The 24,481-nt window shown below is 33.4% G+C and overlaps 1 protein-coding gene across 1 annotated transcript in view; it reads left to right on the forward strand.

The window, feature by feature from the left end:
- The window catches only part of LOC143245989 (barH-like 1 homeobox protein), a 30,083-nt gene extending 16,178 nt beyond the window's left edge, over nucleotides 1–13,905 (forward strand). The window contains exons 2-4 of the mRNA XM_076492239.1: nucleotides 7,532–7,617; nucleotides 8,604–8,719; nucleotides 13,512–13,905. Coding sequence (XP_076348354.1) covers nucleotides 7,532–7,617; nucleotides 8,604–8,719; nucleotides 13,512–13,905 — 596 coding nt within the window. The remainder of the gene's footprint in view (nucleotides 1–7,531; nucleotides 7,618–8,603; nucleotides 8,720–13,511) is intronic.
- The last annotated feature ends 10,576 nt before the right edge of the window (nucleotides 13,906–24,481 follow it).

Genomic DNA, 24,481 nt, shown 5'->3' on the forward strand with positions numbered 1-24,481 from the left:
GTAAGTAAAGTGAACATCAGTTCTGTATACAGTGTTTAGTAAACTAGAAGATCTTGTAACGAGTTTAAACCAAGAACCGTAGACTGTGTTTAGTAAACTAGAAGATCTTATAACGTGTCTAAACCAAGAACCGTAGACTGTGTTTAGTAAACTAGAAGATCTTATAACGAGTTTAAACCAAGAACCGTAGACTGTGTTTAGTAAACTGGAAGATCTTATAACGAGTCTAAACCAAGAACCGTAGACTGTGTTTAGTAAACTAGAAGATCTTGTAACGTGTCTAAACCAAGAACCGTAGACTGTGTTTAGTAAACTGGAAGATCTTGTAACGTGTCCAAACCAAAAACCGTAGACCGTGTTTAGTAAACTAGAAGATCTTATATCGTGTATAAACCAAGAACCGTAGACTGTGTTTAGTAAACTAGAAGATCTTATAACGAGTCTAAACCAAGAACCGTACACTGTGTTTAGTAAACTAGAAGATCTTATAACGAGTCTAAACCAAGAACCGTAGACTGTGTTTTGCAAACTGGAAGATCTTGTAACGTGTCTAAACCAAAAACCGTAGACTGTGTTTAGTAAACTAGAAGATCTTATAACGTGTCTAAACAAAGAACCGTAGACTGTGTTTAGTAAACTAGAAGATCTTATATCGTGTCTAAACCAAGAACCGTAGACTGTGTTTAGTAAACTAGAAGATCTTATAACGAGTCTAAACCAAGAACCGTAGACTGTGTTTAGTAAACTGTAAGATCTTGTAACGTGTCTAAACCAAGAACCGTAGACTATGTTTAGTAAATTAGAAGATCTTATAACGTGTATAAACCAAGAACCGTAGACTGTGTTTAGTAAACTAGAAGATCTTATAACGTGTCTAAACAAAGAACCGTATACTGTGTTTAGTAAACTAGAAGATCTTATAACGTGTCTAAACCAAGAACCGTAGACTGTGTTTAGTAAACTAGAAGATCTTATAACGAGTCTAAACCAAGAACCGTAGACTGTGTTTAGTAAACTAGAAGATCTTATAACGTGTCTAAACCAAGAACCGTAGACTGTGTTTAGTAAACTAGAAGATCTTATAACGTGTATAGTTGAAACCAAGAACCGTAGACTATGTTTAGTAAACTAGAAGATCTTATAACGTGCATAGTTGAAACCAAGAACCGTAGACTGTGTTTAGTAAACTAGAAGATCTTATAACGTGTCTAAACAAAGAACCGTAGACTGTGTTTAGTAAACTAGAAGATCTTATAACGTGTCCAAACCAAGAACCGTAGACTGTGTTTAGTAAACTAGAAGATCTTATAACGTGTCTAAACCAAGAACCGTAGACTGTGTTTAGTAAACTAGAAGATCTTATAACGTGTATAGTTGAAACCAAGAACCGTAGACTATGTTTAGTAAACTAGAAGATCTTATAACGTGCATAGTTGAAACCAAGAACCGTAGACTGTGTTTAGTAAACTAGTAGATCTTATAACGTGTCTAAACCAAGAACCGTAGACTGTGTTTAGTAAACTAGAAGATCTTATAACGTGTCTAAACCAAGAACCGTAGACTGTGTTTAGTAAACTAGAAGATCTTATAACGTGTCCAAACCAAGAACCGTAAACTGTGTTTAGTAAACTAGAAGATCTTATATCGTGTATAAACCAAGAACCGTAGACTGTGTTTAGTAAACTAGAATATCTTATATTGTGTATAAACCAAGAACCGTAGACTGTGTTTAGTAAACTAGTAGATCTTGTAACGTGTATAGTTGAAACCAAGAACCATAGACTGTGTTTAGTAAACTAGAAGATCTTATAACGTGTATAGTTGAAACTAAGAACCGTAGACTGTGTTTAGTAAACTAGAAGATCTTATAACGTGTATAGTTGAAACCAAGAACCGTAGACTATGTTTAGTAAACTAGAAGATCTTATAACGTGCATAGTTGAAACCAAGAACCGTAGACTGTGTTTAGTAAACTAGAAGATCTTGTAACGTGTCTAAACCAAGAACCGTAGACTGTGTTTAGTAAACTAGTAGATCTTATAACGTGTCTAAACCAAGAACCGTAGACTGTGTTTAGTAAACTAGAAGATCTTATAACGTGTCTAAACCAAGAACCGTAGACTGTGTTTAGTAAACTAGAAGATCTTATAACGTGTCCAAACCAAGAACCGTAAACTGTGTTTAGTAAACTAGAAGATCTTATATCGTGTATAAACCAAGAACCGTAGACTGTGTTTAGTAAACTAGAATATCTTATATTGTGTATAAACCAAGAACCGTAGACTGTGTTTAGTAAACTAGTAGATCTTGTAACGTGTATAGTTGAAACCAAGAACCATAGACTGTGTTTAGTAAACTAGAAGATCTTATAACGTGTATAGTTGAAACTAAGAACCGTAGACTGTGTTTAGTAAACTAGAAGATCTCATAACGTGTCTAAACCAAGAACCGTAGACTGTGTTTAGTAAACTAGAAGATCTTATAACGTGTCTAAACAAAGAACCGTAGACTGTGTTTAGTAAACTAGAAGATCTTATAACGTGTCCAAACCAAGAACCGTAGACTGTGTTTAGTAAACTAGAAGATCTTATATCGTGTCTAAACCAAGAACCGTAGACTGTGTTTAGTAAACTAGAAGATCTCATAACGTGTCTAAACCAAGAACCGCAGACTGTGTTTAGTAAACTAGAAGATCTTCTAACGTGTATAAACAAAGAACCGTAGACTGTGTTTAGTAAACTAGAAGATCTTATAACGTGTCTAAACAAAGAACCGTAGACTGTGTTTAGTAAACTAGAATATCTTATATCGTGTATAAACCAAGAATCGTAGACTGTGTTTAGTAAACTAGAAGATCTTATAACGTGTATAGTTGAAACCAAGAACCGTAGACTATGTTTAGTAAACTAGAAGATCTTATAACGTGCATAGTTGAAACCAAGAACCGTAGACTGTGTTTAGTAAACTAGAAGATCTTGTAACGTGTCTAAACCAAGAACCGTAGACTGTGTTTAGTAAACTAGTAGATCTTATAACGTGTCTAAACCAAGAACCGTAGACTGTGTTTAGTAAACTAGAAGATCTTATAACGTGTCTAAACCAAGAACCGTAGACTGTGTTTAGTAAACTAGAAGATCTTATAACGTGTCCAAACCAAGAACCGTAAACTGTGTTTAGTAAACTAGAAGATCTTATATCGTGTATAAACCAAGAACCGTAGACTGTGTTTAGTAAACTAGAAGATCTTATAACGTGTCTAAACAAAGAACCGTAGACTGTGTTTAGTAAACTAGAAGATCTTATAACGTGTCCAAACCAAGAACCGTAGACTGTGTTTAGTAAACTAGAAGATCTTATAACGTGTCTAAACCAAGAACCGTAGACTGTGTTTAGTAAACTAGAAGATCTTATAACGTGTATAGTTGAAACCAAGAACCGTAGACTATGTTTAGTAAACTAGAAGATCTTATAACGTGCATAGTTGAAACCAAGAACCGTAGACTGTGTTTAGTAAACTAGAAGATCTTGTAACGTGTCTAAACCAAGAACCGTAGACTGTGTTTAGTAAACTAGTAGATCTTATAACGTGTCTAAACCAAGAACCGTAGACTGTGTTTAGTAAACTAGAAGATCTTATAACGTGTCCAAACCAAGAACCGTAAACTGTGTTTAGTAAACTAGAAGATCTTATATCGTGTATAAACCAAGAACCGTAGACTGTGTTTAGTAAACTAGAATATCTTATATTGTGTATAAACAAAGAACCGTAGACTGTGTTTAGTAAACTAGAATATCTTATATCGTGTATAAACCAAGAATCGTAGACTGTGTTTAGTAAACTAGAAGATCTTATAACGTGTATAGTTGAAACCAAGAACCGTAGACTATGTTTAGTAAACTAGAAGATCTTATAACGTGCATAGTTGAAACCAAGAACCGTAGACTGTGTTTAGTAAACTAGAAGATCTTGTAACGTGTCTAAACCAAGAACCGTAGACTGTGTTTAGTAAACTAGTAGATCTTATAACGTGTCTAAACCAAGAACCGTAGACTGTGTTTAGTAAACTAGAAGATCTTATAACGTGTCTAAACCAAGAACCGTAAACTGTGTTTAGTAAACTAGAAGATCTTATATCGTGTATAAACCAAGAACCGTAGACTGTGTTTAGTAAACTAGAATATCTTATATTGTGTATAAACCAAGAACCGTAGACTGTGTTTAGTAAACTAGTAGATCTTGTAACGTGTATAGTTGAAACCAAGAACCGTAGACTGTGTTTAGTAAACTAGAAGATCTTATAACGTGTATAGTTGAAACCAAGAACCGTAGACTATGTTTAGTAAACTAGAAGATCTTATAACGTGCATAGTTGAAACCAAGAACCGTAGACTGTGTTTAGTAAACTAGAAGATCTTGTAACGTGTCTAAACCAAGAACCGTAGACTGTGTTTAGTAAACTAGTAGATCTTATAACGTGTCTAAACCATGAACCGTAGACTGTGTTTAGTAAACTAGAAGATCTTATAACGTGTCTAAACCAAGAACCGTAGACTGTGTTTAGTAAACTAGAAGATCTTATAACGTGTCCAAACCAAGAACCGTAAACTGTGTTTAGTAAACTAGAAGATCTTATATCGTGTATAAACCAAGAACCGTAGACTGTGTTTAGTAAACTAGAATATCTTATATTGTGTATAAACCAAGAACCGTAGACTGTGTTTAGTAAACTAGTAGATCTTGTAACGTGTATAGTTGAAACCAAGAACCGTAGACTGTGTTTAGTAAACTAGAAGATCTTATAACGTGTCTAAACCAAGAACCGTAGACTGTGTTTAGTAAACTAGAAGATCTTATAACGTGTCCAAACCAAGAACCGTAAACTGTGTTTAGTAAACTAGAAGATCTTATATCGTGTATAAACCAAGAACCGTAGACTGTGTTTAGTAAACTAGAATATCTTATATTGTGTATAAACCAAGAACCGTAGACTGTGTTTAGTAAACTAGTAGATCTTGTAACGTGTATAGTTGAAACCAAGAACCATAGACTGTGTTTAGTAAACTAGAAGATCTTATAACGTGTATAGTTGAAACTAATACCGTAGACTGTGTTTAGTAAACTAGAAGATCTCATAACGTGTCTAAACCAAGAACCGTAGACTGTGTTTAGTAAACTAGAAGATCTTATATCGTGTCTAAACCAAGAACCGTAGACTGTGTTTAGTAAACTAGAAGATCTCATAACGTGTCTAAACCAAGAACCGCAGACTGTGTTTAGTAAACTAGAAGATCTTCTAACGTGTATAAACTAAGAACCGTAGACTGTGTTTAGTAAACTAGAAGATCTTATAACGTGTCTAAACAAAGAACCGTAGACTGTGTTTAGTAAACTAGAATATCTTATATCGTGTATAAACCAAGAACCCTAGACTGTGTTTAGTAAACTGGAAGATCTTATAACGTGTATAGTTGAAACCAAGAACCGTAGACTGTGTTTAGTAAACTAGATGATCTTATAACGTGTATAAACCAAGAACCGTAGACTGTGTTTAGTAAACTAGAAGATCTTATAACCTGTCTAAACAAAGAACCGTAGACTGTGTTTAGTAAATTAGAAGATCTTATAACGTGTCCAAACCAAGAACCGTAGACTGTGTTTAGTAAACTAGAAGATCTTATATCGTGTCTAAACCAAGAACCGTAGAGTGTGTTTAGTAAACTAGAAGATCTTATAACGTGTCTAAACCAAGAACCGTAGACTGTGTTTAGTAAACTAGAAGATCTTATAACGTGTATAGTTGAAACCAAGAACCGTAGACTGTGTTTAGTAAATTAGAAGATCTTATAACGTGTCCAAACCAAAAACCGTAGACTGTGTTTAGTAAACTAGAAGATCTTATATCGTGTCTAAACCAAGAACCGTAGAGTGTGTTTAGTAAACTAGAAGATCTTATAACGTGTCTAAACCAAGAACCGTAGACTGTGTTTAGTAAACTAGAAGATCTTATAACGTGTATAGTTGAAACCAAGAACCGTAGACTGTGTTTAGTAGACTAGAAGATCTTGTAACGTGTCTAAACCAAGAACCGTAGACTGTGTTTAGTAAACTAGAAGATCTTATAATGTGTTTCGTTAAAATCGAGAACCTTAGCGAGCAATAATCAGTGATGACGAGAAACCCACTTGTTGAGAAATTTATATGCAAAAACGGCTCGTTTGGGCTGAGAAAACACTTTACATAGAAGAGCGAACAACGTTTCGACCTTCTTCGGTCATCGTCAGGTTCACAAAGAAAGAGGTAACTGACCGGAAGCTGACCACATGTTTGAAAGGGGTTGTGTAACTGTGTGTCGAAATGTAGAGGGCGGTATTAGATGTTTGAATATATAATTTTATTTATTATATTAATATAGGTATAAAGGCGTTCCTTTATATTGGTTTATTTTGGGTTTAAGTTGTTGTATAAGTAAGGCTTCTTTAATTTTACGTTTGTTTATGTTTGTTTCTTTATTTAGTATTTGAGTGTTTTCTATGGTTATGTTGTGTTTATTTGACTTGCAGTGTTCGAAAACGTGTGAAGGTGACTTTTTATGTTCTTTGAATCTGGTTTCCATTTTTCTACTTGTTTCTCCAATATAGAAGTCGTGGCAGTTATCACATTGTATTTTATAACACTGACAAACACCACACCAACATTATTTATAACACTGACAAACACCACACCAACATTATTTATAAAATACAATGTGATAACTGCCACGACTTCTATATTGGAGAAACAAGTAGAAAAATGGAAACCAGATTCAAAGAACATAAAAAGTCACCTTCACACGTTTTCGAACACTGCAAGTCAAATAAACACAACATAACCATAGAAAACACTCAAATACTAAATAAAGAAACAAACATAAACAAACGTAAAATTAAAGAAGCCTTACTTATACAACAACTTAAACCCAAAATAAACCAATATAAAGGAACGCCTTTATACCTATATTAATATAATAAATAAAATTATATATTCAAACATCTAATACCGCCCTCTACATTTCGACACACAGTTACACAACCCCTTTCAAACATGTGGTCAGCTTCCGGTCAGTTACCTCTTTCTTTGTGAACCTGACGATGACCGAAGAAGGTCGAAACGTTGTTCGCTCTTCTATGTAAAGTGTTTTCTCAGCCCAAACGAGCCGTTTTTGCATATAAATTTCTTAGCGAGCAATATTTAGTTGAATGATATACTGGTACTTTATGGTGATATATAAAGTCTTATAACACATGATATGATTTGAGTAATACAGTCTTGATATTTGTTTATTCGGTATTGGTAATGGTATAAACACGTTTATTCACTGTGTATAAAGTATGAGTATCTTTGTATACAGTGTTGCTGGGTTATGTATGCGTTATTGGTATTATGTTAACGGTGTCGACACATTTTTGTAAGGCTTAAGTATTAAACGAATAGCAAGCGCTGTTTCAATATATTTCTATTGGTTTACAAGATACTTGTCATGACTGTTTCTAGATCTGAAAGACGATGTTCACAGTATAAACCTAAAGGGAAAGAAGCCAAGAAAGGCGCGAACAGCTTTCACAGACCACCAGCTTCAGGTAGGGAAAGATTGTAATACTTTATGGTATACCTTGGGTAAGTCCTCCCAGACCACCAGCTTCAGGTAGGGAAAGATTGTAATACTTTATGGTATACCTCGGGTAAGTCCTCCCAGACCACCAGCTTCAGTTAGGGAAAGATTGTAATACTTTATGGTATACCTCGGGTAAGTCCTCCCAGACCACCAGCTTCAGGTAGGGAAAGATTGTAACACTTTACGGTATACCTCGGGTAAGTCCTCCCAGACCACCAGCTTCAGGTAGGGAAAAATTGTAATACTTTATGGTATACCTCGGGTAAGTCCTCCCAGACCACCAGCTTCAGGTAGGGAAAGATTGTAATACTTTATGGTATACCTTGGGTAAGTCCTCCCAGACCACCAGCTTCAGATAGGGAAAGATTGTAATACTTTATGGTATACCTCGGGTAAGTCCTCCCAGACCACCAGCTTAAGGTAAGGAAAGATTGTAATACTTTATGGTATACCTCGGTTTAGTCCTCCCAGACCACCAGCTTCAGGTAGGGAAAGACTGTAATACTTTATGGTATACCTCGGTTTAGTCCTCCCAGACCACCAGCTTAAGGTAGGGAAAGATTGTAATACTTTATGGTATACCTCGGGTAAGTCCTGCCCCATGTTTCTTACGTCTTTGTTAGCTAAGTGACGAGATGTCCCTGAAAAATTTAATCTAAATTCAACTGTCGTTTTAACGAGGAAGTGTATTACCAAATTATTCCACAATTTGTACAATTACTAGAATATCTTAAACTTTTCTCTCTGGTTTACTTTTATTTCATCAGTAATTTCGTGATAAAACTGAAACTGTCTTTAAACATGCTTAACGTTGAACAACCCGACAAAACAAGCGTATCTTTAAACATGCCTAACGTTGAACAATCCGACAAAACAAACGAAACGTTTCCCGCTTTCTTTTGGTATATTTTACATTTTATTCATTTTTTTATTTCTTCTGAAAACTCACAGACTTTAGAGAAAAGCTTCGAAAGACAAAAATATCTCAGCGTGCAAGATCGAATGGAGCTAGCTGCCAAACTTAACTTAACGGATACCCAAGTTAAGACGTGGTACCAAAACAGAAGGTAAGACTGTGGTTAGAGATATTTTATGAAACAGAAGAGCAGAACGAGGTTAAACCAGATGTTTAGTAGTATAGTAAGTTGTATGAACATGTAGTTGTCACGTAGAAATATTCTACATTTATTGTGTTATGATATCCATTGGTACACTGCACAAATAACACATCTACTACGTCATAATATCCACTAATATACTATACAAATAACACATCTTGTACGTTATGATATCCACTGATATACTACACAAACAACATATCTAGTACGTTAAGATATCCACTGATATACTACACAAACAACACATTTAATACGTTATGATATCCACTAATATACTACACAAATAACACATCTAGTACGTTATGATATCCACTGATATACTACACAAACAACACATTTAATACGTTATATCCACTAATATACTACACAAACAACACATCTAGTACGTTATGATATTCACTGATATACTACACAAACAACACATTTAATACGTTATGATATCCATTAATATACTACACAAATAACACATCTAGTACGTTATGATATCCACTAATATACTACACAAACAACACATCTAATACGTTATGATATCCACTAATATACTACACAAACAACACATCTAGTACGTTATAATATCCAATAATATACTACACAAACAACACATCTAGTACGTTAAGAAATCCACTAATATGCTACACAAACAACACATCTAGTACGTTATGATATTCACTGATATACTACACAAACAACACATTTAATACGTTATGATATCCACTAATATACTACACAAACAACATATCTAGTACGTTAAGATATCCACTGATATACTACACAAACAACACATTTAATACGTTATGATATCCACTAATATACTACACAAATAACACATCTAGTACGTTATGATATCCACTGATATACTACACAAACAACACATTTAATACGTTATATCCACTAATATACTACACAAACAACACATCTAGTACGTTATGATATTCACTGATATACTACACAAACAACACATTTAATACGTTATGATATCCATTAATATACTACACAAATAACACATCTAGTACGTTATGATATCCACTAATATACTACACAAACAACACATCTAATACGTTATGATATCCACTAATATACTACACAAACAACACATCTAGTACGTTATAATATCCAATAATATACTACACAAACAACACATCTAGTACGTTAAGAAATCCACTAATATGCTACACAAACAACACATCTAGTACGTTATGATATCCACTAATATACTACACAAATAACACATCTAGTACATTATGATATCCACTGATATACTACACAAATAACACATCTAGTACGTTATGATACCCAGTGATATTCTATACCATTAACATACTCTTTAACTAGTTATTTAAGCTCTAAGATATATTTATTTGTTTTATACCATAATTAACCGACAAGAGTGTTGTCACATGGTTCGTTAACAGCGAAATTGCTACACTAACCAGACCTCGGTAGCTATCTCCACGTGACGCGACTCTTACCACCACGAGACTTCACGCCCGCAGGGCAGGTACCATCTCTCGTGAGAAGACAATTATTTTATCAAGAAGGGAAAGATAGTTTTGTTGTTTTTTTCGCCACAAAAATATATATCGAATGATTACAATAGAGCTATTGGTCTCGAATCTTGTAGATAAAAGTCTACCGGTGTGTATTGTAATAAGCCCACTCGTTACTTAGGTTTAACAAAGCTGAATTAAAGTTACGCGAGTTTTTAACTCTCTGTCACTGAATGTTTTTTCTACCTTATTTTCCACCACGCAACACCTAGAGAAATAAAATATTATTACTACACAATTATGTGATAAGTACATCACTCATCCAGTCTGACTGAAAGGTATGCAGGATCTGAACGTGGTAGTTTTCTGACCATGAAACGTGGTGTTCATAGACGTCGGATGTAGAAATGACTATAATGTACCTTGATGTCTCCACGCTGTCGAGAGGTGTTAACCTGACCCACCCATCCATATTACAGTATCATTGTACTATGATTTACTGTCGAACAAGTTGGAATAATTAGAAAATCGAAATAATGTCTTATTTACGTTTTTATTTATAATTAATATTATAAACGACAAGTTATGATGTGCTCTTAAATGCAAACGTTATCTCGGCCTCACGTGGTCAGGACGCTCGACTCGCAATTTCAGGGCCGATGGTTTGAATCCCCATCGCCGAACTTTTTAGGCCTTTCAGCCGTCGAGACGTTATAATGTGACTACCAATTCCGCTATTCGTTGATGGAAGAGAAGCCCAAAGTCGGAGGTTAGAGCTGTATTCCCTCTAGTCTGTCAGTGTTAAGTTAGGAATGGTTAATAGAGATAGGCTTTGTATGGGTCTAGACCAAGTTAATTATAGAGGTTAGAGCTGTATTCCCTCTAGTCTGTCAGTGTTAAGTTAGGAATGGTTAATAGAGATAGGCTTTGTATGGGTCTAGACCAAGTTAATTATAGAGGTTAGAGCTGTATTCCCTCTAGTCTGTCAGTGTTAAGTTAGGAATGGTTAATACAGATAGGCTTTGTATGGGTCTAGACCAAGTTAATTATACTCTACAGGAGAGACTAATCATTTAACACCATATCCGGATAGCGTTTCGTTTATCTTTCGAGATTCTGCCAACCATGAGATATGTTCACACGGATTAAATACACCACAAGAATAATGAATGAAACGGGCTTGTATTCAAATATATCAGTATTTCATATTGTATTTGAGTCAAATAATAGAACTTAGTGAGAATAATACGATAAAACAATACGCAACCGAAGAACGAACGAACAAGTGTAACACGTTTAGAGAAAAAAAGTTGACAAAAGACAGTTTATATACAGGTGATATTATTGAGGCTTATTGATATTTTATAACCAATCATACTGGTGTAGAGAACTAGCTACACTGACGATAAATATGAATTTTATTGGTCAATTAAAACGTTATATCTGACGAGTTCTATTTGATGTCGAGCCGCCCATGGACCACAGCAAGGCGGGTGGCGAGCCGCACGTCAGTAAATGGCTAGGTTGCGTGATACGTGTACACCGGAGTCTTAACAAAACAGGAGGGCTGAAGACAATAATTAAAGATTTCGTATGATCCGCCCCTGAAACACTTACTATAACAAACAAATGTCATTTTTTTATCTACGTCTAAACATTCCATAGCGGCGGGATCAGACACGTGAAACTGGTGAGTTTGTTAGGCCTCCTAGCGGAAGAGCTACCTGTTTTATGTTATTGTCTCCAAGCCACTACTGTGGTCCAAAAACAGTTCCAGGAAGAGACAGAAAAAAAAAATTCATAAAGCCGATAGGTTATCAATTACCATGGTAAAATAAGACTTGTTTTTAGAGGAACGTAGCCTATAAGATTAGTCCAAGTTTCCAAGCAGTTGACTCGAAGTGCATTCAGCTAAAAACTTATGACAGTAGATAACTGGTATTACAAGTAAATTAATAAATGAAATACTGGTCCACTGTAGTTTTTTGACAGTGCACTATATTTTATTTCTTATCGTGATATGTTAATGTTATATGAATTATTCGTTACGTAGGATTAAAATGAAACTATTAACATCTTGAACTTAAAACAGTTTTATTGGATTTCATATACATGTTTTGGTTTCATGTCATTGACTTAGCTTTCACTTCAGCCTCATAGTAGAAATTACACATTTTAATAAAGTGTGGAACAGGACGTAGCTTTAGTTTGTTGTAGAATAGTAACACGTATTTAATAACATTATGTCACATTTTAGTTTGTTGTAGAATAGTAACACGTATTTAATAACATTATGTCACGTTTTAGTTTGTTGTAGAATAGTAACACGTATTTAATAACATTATGTCACAGTTTGTTGTAGAATAGTGACACGTATTTAATAACATTATGTCACGTTTTAGTTTGCTGTAGAATAGTAACACGTATTTAATAACATTATGTCACATTTCAGTTTGTTGTAGAATAGTAACACGTGTTTAATAACATTATGTCACATTTTGTTGTAGAATAGTGACACGTATTTAATAACATTATGTCACGTTTTAGTTTGTTGTAGAATAGTAACACGTATTTAATAACATTATGTCACATTTCAGTTTGTTGTAGAATAGTAACACGTATTTAATAACATTATGTCACATTTCAGTTTGTTGTAGAATAGTAACACGTGTTTAATAACATTATGTCACATTTCAGTTTGTTGTAGAATAGTAACACGTGTTTAATAACATTATGTCACAGTTTGTTGTAGAATAGTGACACGTATTTAATAACATTATGTCACATTTTAGTTTGTTGTAGAATAGTAACACGTGTTTAATAACATTATGTCACAGTTTGTTGTAGAATAGTGACACGTATTTAATAACATTATGTCACATTTTAGTTTGTTGTAGAATAGTAACACGTGTTTAATAACATTATGTCACGTTTTAGTTTGTTGTAGAATAGTAACACGTATTTAATAACAATATGTCACATTTTAGTTTGTTGTAGAAGAAAACCTCAACTTTCTTTCTTTCAGACAGTGTAACCACTGTCCAGCTAACGATATCAAACAATGTAACCATTGTCCAGCTGACGATATTAAACATTTTAACCACTGTTCAGTCGACGATATCAGACAGTGTAACCACTGTTCAGCTGACGATATCAGTCAGTGAAGTCTAAAACCTACATAACAACAAACCCTGTAATTCAGGGTTCGATACATGTCATTATGTTTCTAATAACTATTATTACTTTCTTCTCAGGACCAAATGGAAACGTCAAACCGCTGTTGGACTGGAACTTCTCGCTGAGGCCGGTAACTATGCAGCTGTCCAAAGAATGCTCCAAACGTCTCCTTATTGGGTAGCACACTACGCTAGCCTCTCTGGACACCCTTCACTTGGCTACGCTGCCAATTTGAACTATCAGTACCGCCAGGTAGCAGCAGCAGCTATTCAGAGACCAGTGTATTCCAGCGGAGTGTTTAATGCTACTGCTGCGACACCTGGAGGAAACATTTCGCCTGCGGATTATTTTGGGGTGTTAATCGTACATGACTGCGTATCAAGTGAATTTGTTATGTTACAGTTATCGTTACGAAAATCTGTTAGTTGGAGAGCACAGGTGGATCGTTCAGCTGATGAGCTGAGGTGGTGAATTATTTGAAGTCAGGCCAGTTCCTATAGAACATCACACTTCATAAATAGTTCTACATTTGTCTCTCGAAGTTTATCGCTTGGGGAACCAACCACAATTTGTATTTAAAGTGAGATCAGAGGAACAGCGAGCTTGTCAAAACGTTTCCGAAACGTAAAACCAAAGTGCTGAGTAAAAAACAAACAAACACATAATGTGGAGATCATTCTTATCTGTACTCCAAGCACGAACAAAGTTTTACTTCCTGTTTTAGCAGATTATTTGTTCAGACGTTTAATGTGATTGGACAAAATCCACTGGAAGTGTTAACACCTATTGTTTCTTTAAGAACCATATATGTATAAGATAAAAATGTGCCATCTATTGAACTTACTTTTGTGACTTTTGAATATGAAGTAAACCTATGTAATTACTTTTAAAATGGTCTTTCATAATTCATCTGTACTGTAACCCTAAACTCGAGTAAGTATTACGAGACAAACATTGAAAAAAAATACTAAACAATCAACCCTGTCAGTGTGAACAAAACAATACACAAACACCACGGACGAAATGTTCAAGTTAACCGTAGAAAATATCAAAGAAAACCACGAACGTGGATTTTGAAACATTTCCCACGTAAACAGTTTTAGATTGTACAGTTTTCATGACATAAATCATGTCCGTAAAGAAGCTAGGAATGCCTCAGCAACGTCGCTGATGATGGCAAACCATCGTTTCGGTATTCCTTTGGTGGCTGCCGCTGCTTTAAAAAGCCAAGCTGACTGAAGTCCCATGCACCGGACGACTAGGGTAGGAACACGTCAAACCTGACGTTTATTCATTTTGTCTGGTCCAATTAACGGCAACCAGAAGATGAATAGACCAATTAACTACTCGTATTTCTGTAAATGATATTTGAACAATTGGCTTCAGTTCTCGGAAAAGGTTAAAGCTACGATTAACGGGCCAGATTTGGCTCTGTGCAAATTTTGGGGAGAATTGGATAATAAGCTCAGTGCAAACAAACATTATTAACATGAATGAACTACAGATAAGGACTTTATTTTGATTACAGTAATACACAGTAGTTAATACAACTTTTGAACTACAGTTAAGGACTTTATTTTGATTACAGTAATACACAGTAGTTAATACAACTTTTGAACTACAGTTAAGGACTTTATTTTGATTACAGTAATACACAGTAGTTAATACAACTTTTGAACTACAGTTAAGGACTTTATTTTGATTACAGTAATACACAGTAGTTAATACAACTTTTGAACTACAGATAAGGACTTTATTTTGATTACAGTAATACACAGTAGTTAATACAACTTTTGAACTACAGTTAAGGACTTTATTTTGATTACAGTAATACACAGTAGTTAATACAACTTTTGAACTACAGATAAGGACTTTATTTTGATTACAGTAATACACAGTAGTTAATACAACTTTTGAACTACAGTTAAGGACTTTATTTTGATTACAGTAATACACAGTAGTTAATACAACTTTTGAACTACAGATAAGGACTTTATTTTGATTACAGTAATACACAGTAGTTAATACAACTTTTGAACTACAGTTAAGGACTTTATTTTGATTACAGTAATACACAGTAGTTAATACAACTTTTGAACTACAGTTAAGGACTTTATTTTGATTACAGTAATACACAGTAGTTAATACAACTTTTGAACTACAGTTAATGACTTTATTTTGATTACAGTAATACACAGTAGTTAATACAACTTTTGAATTACAGTTAATGACTTTATTTTGATTACAGTAATACACAGTAGTTAATACAACTTTTGAACTACAGTTAAGGACTTTATTTTGATTACAGTAATACACAGTAGTTAATACAACTTTTGAACTACAGTTAAGGACTTTATTTTGATTACAGTAATACACAGTAGTTAATACAACTTTTGAACTACAGTTAAGGACTTTATTTTGATTACAGTAATACACAGTAGTTAATACAACTTTTGAACTACAGTTAAGGACTTTATTTTGATTACAGTAATACACAGTAGTTAATACAACTTTTGAACTACAGTTAAGGACTTTATTTTGATTACAGTAATACACAGTAGTTAATACAACTTTTGAACTACAGATAAGGACTTTATTTTGATTACAGTAATACACAGTAGTTAATACAACTTTTGAACTACAGTTAAGAACTTTATTTTGATTACAGTAATACACAGTAGTTAATACAACTTTTGAACTACAGATAAGGACTTTATTTTGATTACAGTAATACACAGTAGTTAATACAACTTTTGAACTACAGTTAAGGACTTTATTTTGATTACAGTAATACACAGTAGTTAATACAACTTTTGAATTACAGTTAATGACTTTATTTTGATTACAGTAATACACAGTAGTTAATACAACTTTTGAACTACAGTTAAGGACTTTATTTTGATTACAGTAATACACAGTAGTTAATACAACTTTTGAACTACAGTTAAGGACTTTATTTTGATCACAGTAATACACAGTAGTTAATACAACTTTTCAACTACAGTTAAGGACTTTATTTTGATTACAGTAATACACAGTAGTTAATACAACTTTTCAACTACAGTTAAGGACTTTATTTTGATTACAGTAATACACAGTAGTTAATACAACTTTTGAACTACAGTTAAGGACTTTATTTTGATTACAGTAATACACAGTAGTTAATACAACTTTTGAACTACAGTTAAGGACTTTATTTTGATTACAGTAATACACAGTAGTTAATACAACTTTTGAACTACAGTTAAGGACTTTATTTTGATTACAGTAATACACAGTAGTTAATACAACTTTTGAACTACAGTTAAGGACTTTATTTTGATCACAGTAATACACAGTAGTTAATACAACTTTTGAACTACAGTTAAGGACTTTATTTTGATTACAGTAATACACAGTAGTTAATACAACTTTTGAACTACAGTTAATGACTTTATTTTGATTACAGTAATACACAGTAGTTAATACAACTTTTCAACTACAGTTAAGGACTTTATTTTGATTACAGTAATACACAGTAGTTAATACAACTTTTCAACTACAGTTAAGGACTTTATTTTGATTACAGTAATACACAGTAGTTAATACAACTTTTGAACTACAGTTAAGGACTTTATTTTGATCACAGTAATACACAGTAGTTAATACAACTTTTGAACTACAGTTAAGGACTTTATTTTGATTACAGTAATACACAGTAGTTAATACAACTTTTGAACTACAGTTAATGACTTTATTTTGATCACAGTAATACACAGTAGTTAATACAACTTTTGAACTACAGTTAAGGACTTTATTTTGATTACAGTAATACACAGTAGTTAATACAACTTTTGAACTACAGTTAATGACTTTATTTTGATTACAGTAATACACAGTAGTTAATACAACTTTTGAATTACAGTTAAGGACTTTATTTTGATTACAGTAATACACAGTAGTTAATACAACTTTTGAACTACAGTTAAGGACTTTATTTTGATCACAGTAATACACAGTAGTTAATACAACTTTTGATACAACGGCACTCATTGTAACGTCCTTTCTAAGAGTTGTCTCACACAGTGATACTTATGGATATTTTAGATCTTAAACTGGTGTGTTAGGTTAGGCTAGACTAGGTTAGGTTAGATAATTTTTAAGTCGTCTGCTTGATTTACAACAGTGATTAATTATAGGAGGCGCTGCTGCTTCAAAACCATTTAGCTGATATTACAAATACTGCAATAAAAACCAATGTTAAAATTTACGGACATTTTAAAACTGAATAAGTAAATATCGTTAGAAAAGATACCAAAATATTTATTATTATCTGTCTGTCAAATGTACGGCCTAAAGCTGTTGAACCTTTTCTTTTCTCAGAAAGAAATAGTTCGAACAATGAATGCCTCATGCCTGTCACGTGATGAGAAGTAATAAACCGTGAATGATTTATTTACGAAGAAATGACTTCGGTAATAAACAATGAAATTCTTTGTTTGGAGGTTAACATTGGTTTACTGACGAACAGAAACAAAAAAAAATTGAATTCCAATAGAATGTCGGACGAAGCGGCGAAGTATTTCTGTGATTGTACCCGTAAGAGGCTGGACACCCTTTTCACGCAGATGAGGTTAATGTTACACAAAACTCTCTATTGTTATTATTGTCATTATGTAAGGTTATGCTTTCTCTAAACCCATACTTCGCATGCGTCAAAAACAACATATAAATTACTCATTACTTATAATATTATTTCCAGAATTTAGAGTAAAAACGTAATTTGTTTCTTTGATAGTTTTTAAGCACAACGGGCTAGCTGTGCTGTGTTCAGCACGGGTATCGAAACTCAGATTTTAGCGTTATGAGAAAAAGAATAAATAAGTGAAAAGTATATTTTATAATTTTCTGTTAATTTATATAAAAATAACACACTAGTTTATATAACAATAACACACGAGGTTATATAACAAAAACACACTAGTTTATATAACAATAACACACCAGTTTATATAACAATAACACACTAGTCTATATAACAATAACACAATAGTCTATATAACAATAACACACTAGTCTGTTCCATTCATGATGTTAGAAAAACACGTAGGTTTAAGAAGTCTTGACAAAAATTCAATAAAACCTATAACCCGAACGCTTTCGAAAGGTGGTCCTTTCTTCTACAGGGAAGCCCGGCATGGCCAAGTGATTAAGGCACTCGACTCGTAATCCAATGGTCGCGGGTTGGAATCCCCGTACACCAAACATGCTCGCCCTTTCAACCGTGGGGGCGTTATAATGGTACGGTCAAACCCACTATTCGTTGGTAAAAAAGTAGCCCAAGAGTTGGCTGTGGGTGGTGAGGACTAGATGCCTTTTCTCTAGTCTTACATTAGGGACGACTAGTGTAGATAGCCCTCGTGTAGCTGTGCGCGAAATTCAAACCAAACAAACCAATCTTCTGCAGGGGTAAACTGAGGTCTAATTTGATCTATTCCTGACCTATCATATGGCTAGAATGTGTGAGAACATTCTTGAAGACGTGTGCATTATACTTAATATTTTCGGTCACTTTACAAACAAAAAGACGTTATGACAGAAGTTCGTTGGGAAACATGGCTACTAGCTTTCACCGATTATTGTGACGTAGAGTGTTACAGGATGGCTACTAGCTTTCACCGATTATTGTGACGTAGAGTGTTACAGGATGGGTCAGGTGCACATTATTTGAACTAACTATAATGAAATATTGGACTCGTAACAATATGACACCAACTTCAAAGTTCACACATTAATGTTAACACAGAGCTGGTTCGTAAGTTTATTAATAGCAACATAAGAAAGTAATTATCCTTCTGTACCACATTATACTATAATACACTGTACTATATTATATTATAATGTGTTATTCTGTATTTTTCTGTACCACATTATACTATAATACACTGTACTATATTATATTATAATGTGTATTCTGTATTCTTCTGTACAACATTATACTATAATACACTGTACTATATTATATTATAATGTGTATTCTGTATTCTTCTGTACCACATTATACTATAATACACTGTACTATGTTATATTATAATGTGTATTCTTGTATTCTTCTTGTACCACATTATACTATAATACACTGTACTATATTATATTATAATGTGTATTCTGTATTCTTTTGTACCATTACATTATACTATAATACACTGTAAAATTATATTATATTATAATGTGTATTCTGTATATTCTTCTGTGCCACATTATACTATAATACACTGTACTATATTATATTATATAATGTGTTATTTCAATTCTTTTGTACCACATTATACTATAATACACTGTACTATATTATATTATAATGTGTTATTCTGTATTATTTCTGTACCACATTATACTATAATACACTGCACTATATTATATTATAATGTGTTATTCTGTATTCTTCTGTACCACATTATACTGTAATACACTGTACTATATTATATTATAATGTGTATTCTGTATTCTTCTGTACCACATTATACTGTAATACACTGTACTATATTATATTATAATGTGTTATTCTGTATTCTTTTCTGTACCACATTATACTATAATACACTGTAATTATATTATATTATAATGTGTTATTCTTGTATTCTTCTGTACCACATTATACTATAATACACTGTACTATATTATATTATAATGTATTATTCTGTATTCTTCTGTACCACATTATACTATAATACACTGTACTATATTATATTATAAACACTACAGTGTTTACAGTATGTTTTGTGTGTAATACACTCTAGCGTACATTTTTACAGTATATATTCTGTGACATTGTAATGTGATACTGTAGTGATATACAGTTTTATACTATGTTATCCAATATGTTATACGGTAAACTATCCACCATAGAATTTTTTTTACATTAGACCATGAAAACTACAAATATTTGCACTATGTATCAATACTAAACGAAAACATAGGTATCATTTACAACGGTTAGTTACGTATATTTGATTTTTGTCGCTTTCGCAATTTAATATGGATCGTTTTTCTTTATGTTAAGAGTATTCATAATATAATACGTATGTAGCATAATAATACGTATCTAGCATAATTATCATTATGACCAAATTCATCCACTACAATGATCATATTTTTAATCATGTTTCAGATTTTGGTGATTCACGTGCGTCTCACGAGCCGCTAAAAAACATCGTCCTTTATGTGAGCGTTCAGCGTAAATTGGTCCATTTACTTAAATCTCCTACTAATGGTGTTGAATTACCATAACCTAATCTCCAGTTGTTTCGTCATGAGGCAGGTGCACTTCCCACTAAGTAGGGGGAGGGTAGCACACAGAAGGCGAGCAACTATTATGTTATTTATTTATAGTGGAAAGTGCTCATATTCGATAAGTTTATCGTAACGAGTCTAATTAAGTATTACCACATGGCTGTACACGACAAGCCTACGAGAGCAGCAGACGTACAGGGCAATCATTTCGTAGCTTCCTCTCCTAATTCTAAGGGGATAAATATATCTTTCTTACATATATAACATGACTTTAAATAGTTAAAATATTCTTAATGGGTCTATATTTGTAAGTTATCTCTGTAATCTTTACTTCATTCAATTGTGTTCTTTTGAGAAAGTCTGGTGTTAATTGGTTCATTTCTATGTAAAGAAATACAACACTGTACTATACAACACTATACTACATTGTATAACACTGTACTATACAACACTATACTACATTGTACTACATTATACTCTACTGTACTATATTGTACTACAATATACTACAACGTACTATACTATACTGCACTGTACAACACTGTACTACAATATACTACAACGTACTACACTGCACTACAATATACTACAACGTACTACACTGCACTACAATATACTACAACGTACTACACTACACTACATTGTACTAAAATATACTACGTTGTACTACAACATACTACACTGTATACTCAACAATGTTGAATTTTAAATATGGACATGAGGGTAACGCTTTTGTCATAAAAACAATAATAAACGTTTTGCTGTATAAAGACGGCGAGTTAACCAGTTTTATTACGAAGAAGTCAAATTCCAATAGGTTAAAAGTAACATCCGCATCCTAAAGAAGCCTGATTTTAGTTAACTTACCTTTCGTAACAGCTGTAAAATAAAAAAATGGCACCTGAAGTAAATACATAGAAACCAGAATAGTTTTTATATATACAATAGAAACCAAAATAGTTTTTATTTATACAATAGAAACCAGAATAATTTTTATATATACAATAGAAACCAGAATAGTTTTTATATATACAATAGAAACCAGAATAAATTTTATATATACAATAGAAACCAGAATAGTTTTTATATATACAATAGAATAATTGAATTTTTTTTTGCATTTTAGCTGTAAAAATATATGATGCTTATTAAATGATAACATGTTTTAGACCCTCCTCTGTTGGTGTTTAAACAAATTAGACACTTGTGGACCGTATTTACTTATTTATTTGTTTATTTATGACTTCTCCCACTGTATTCTTTTTATTTTAAATTAAAGTTTGGAGTTACGTTCTGAGGTCCATTTTACAGATTAAATTCACGTCGTTAATCGATAAGATACTGAGGTACTTTGAAAACACACAACATTAGCACCTGGAGTCATCTTCCAGAAAATATCCTACTCTGAAAAAGTCGTTATCAGGACAACTTTAGCATCTGGAGTCATCTTCCAGAAAACATACTACTCTGAAAAAGTCGTTATCAGGACATCTTTAGCACCTGGAGTCATCTTCCAGAAAACATACTCCTATCAAAGAGTCATTATCAAGACAACTTTAGTCCCTGGAGTTATTTTCTGAAAACATGCTACTCTGAAAGAGTCCTTACCAGGACAACTTTAGCATCTGGAGTCATCTTCTAGAAAACATACTACTCTCAAACATTCATTATGAGGACATCAGTGACATCTTGAGTCGTTTTCTAAGAGCATTCCACCCAAACTCGAAAGGAATGAAGTCCATTAAATGTTCAGGTCAGTTGATACGTTGCTCCAAGTGTTATTGGCCCACTAGAAATGTCATAACGTCTGTTTTCTATTTTCACTATATTATGATCAACCATTCCAGTCTTGGAACAGACACACGCCACTTGTTTGTGTTCAGAAGTCTTAGAAACTGTGTTACTAATGGGAAACAATTTCACATACAATTCCAGATTTGAGAAACTCACAGCGAATTTTGCTGTGATTGGTAGGCTGTGATTGGACGGTTCCCTTGACCCACACAAACTTCACAAGAATGAAACAAGCAACAGAATGTCTCACCCAAGATTTATTGTAGCTCATAGATCTTAAACTACTCTGAATAACTGAGATACAAACTTGTAACCACGTGTTGAACGATCGATGTTTCCATTAAAGATTACATAATTATCTTTTGCCCAGTAATTAGCTTGCATTCTGTGCCCATCTAAGAGGTCTAACACTCAGCAAAACAATTTTACAAAAATATGTAACAAAGAGAATGAAATGTCTCTAGATACTGTACAAAGAAGTCCATATCCAGGTATAGTTAGTGCCTAGTGATTGTGTAACAGTTGTATATAAAGGAACCTACAGTACTGTAGTGCTGGTGTAGTTAGTGTCTAGTGATTGTGTAAAATTTGTATATAAAGAAGACTAGGCTATATTGTAGTGTTGATGTAGTTAGTGTCTAGAGCTTAAGTTAATGTATTGTTGATGTTGTTAGTGACTATAGTCCAGGTTAATGTATTGTTGATGCAGTTACTGTCGAGAGCTTAGGTTAATGTACTGTTGATGAAGTTAGTGTCTAGAGTCTAGGTTAATGTACTGTTGATGTAGTTAGTGTCTAGAGCTTAGGTTAATGTACTTTTGATGAAGTTAGTGTCTAGAGTCTAGGTTAATGTACTGTTGATGTAGTTAGTGTCTAGAGTCTAGGTTAATGTACTGTTGATGTAGTTAGTGTCTAGAGCTTAGGTTAATGTACTTTTGATGTAGTTAGCGTCTAGAGCTTAGGTTAATGTACTGTTGATGTAGTTAGTGTCTAGAGTCTAGGTTAATGTACTGTTGATGTAGTTAGTGTCTAGAGTCTAGGTTAATGTATTGTTGATGCAGTTACTGTCGAGAGCTTAGGTTAATGTACTGTTGATGTAGTTAGTGTCTAGAGTCTAGGTTAATGTACTGTTGATGTAGTTAGTGTCTAGAGTCTAGGTTAATGTATTGTTGATGCAGTTACTGTCGAGAGCTTAGGTTAATGTACTGTTGATGTAGTTAGCGTCTAGAGCTTAGGTTAATGTACTGTTGATGTAGTTAGTGTCTAGAGTCTAGGTTAATGTACTGTTGATGTAGTTAGTGTCTAGAGTCTAGGTTAATGTATTGTTGATGCAGTTACTGTCTAGAGCTTAGGTTAATGTACTTTTGATGAAGTTAGTGTCTAGAGTCTAGGTTAATGTACTGTTGATGTAGTTAGTGTCTAGAGTCTAGGTTAATGTACTGTTGATGTAGTTAGTGTCTAGAGTCTAGGTTAATGTATTATTGATGTAGTTAGTGTCTAGAGCTTAGGTTAATGTACTGTTGATGAAGTTGGTGTCTAGAGCTTAGGTTAATGTACTGTTGATGTAGTTAGTGTCTAGGTTAATTTATTGTTGATGTAGTTAGTGTCTAGAGCTTAGGTTAATGTACTGTTGATGTAGTTAGTGTCTAGAGCTTAGGTTAATGTACTGTTGATGTAGTTAGTGTCTAGAGCTTAGGTTAATGTACTTTTGATGAAGTTAGTGTCTAGAGTCTAGGTTAATGTACTGTTGATGTAGTTAGTGTCTAGAGTCTAGGTTAATGTACTGTTGATGTAGTTAGTGTCTAGAGTCTAGGTTAATGTATTATTGATGTAGTTAGTGTCTAGAGCTTAGGTTAATGTAGTGTTGATGAAGTTGGTGTCTAGAGCTTAGGTTAATGTACTGTTGATGTAGTTAGTGTCTAGGTTAATTTATTGTTGATGTAGTTAGTGTCTAGAGCTTAGGTTAATGTACTGTTGATGTA

Source organism: Tachypleus tridentatus, chromosome 3 (genome assembly GCF_004210375.1).
Source record: "Tachypleus tridentatus isolate NWPU-2018 chromosome 3, ASM421037v1, whole genome shotgun sequence".
In the NCBI taxonomy this organism is placed as follows: Eukaryota; Metazoa; Arthropoda; class Merostomata; order Xiphosura; family Limulidae; genus Tachypleus; species Tachypleus tridentatus.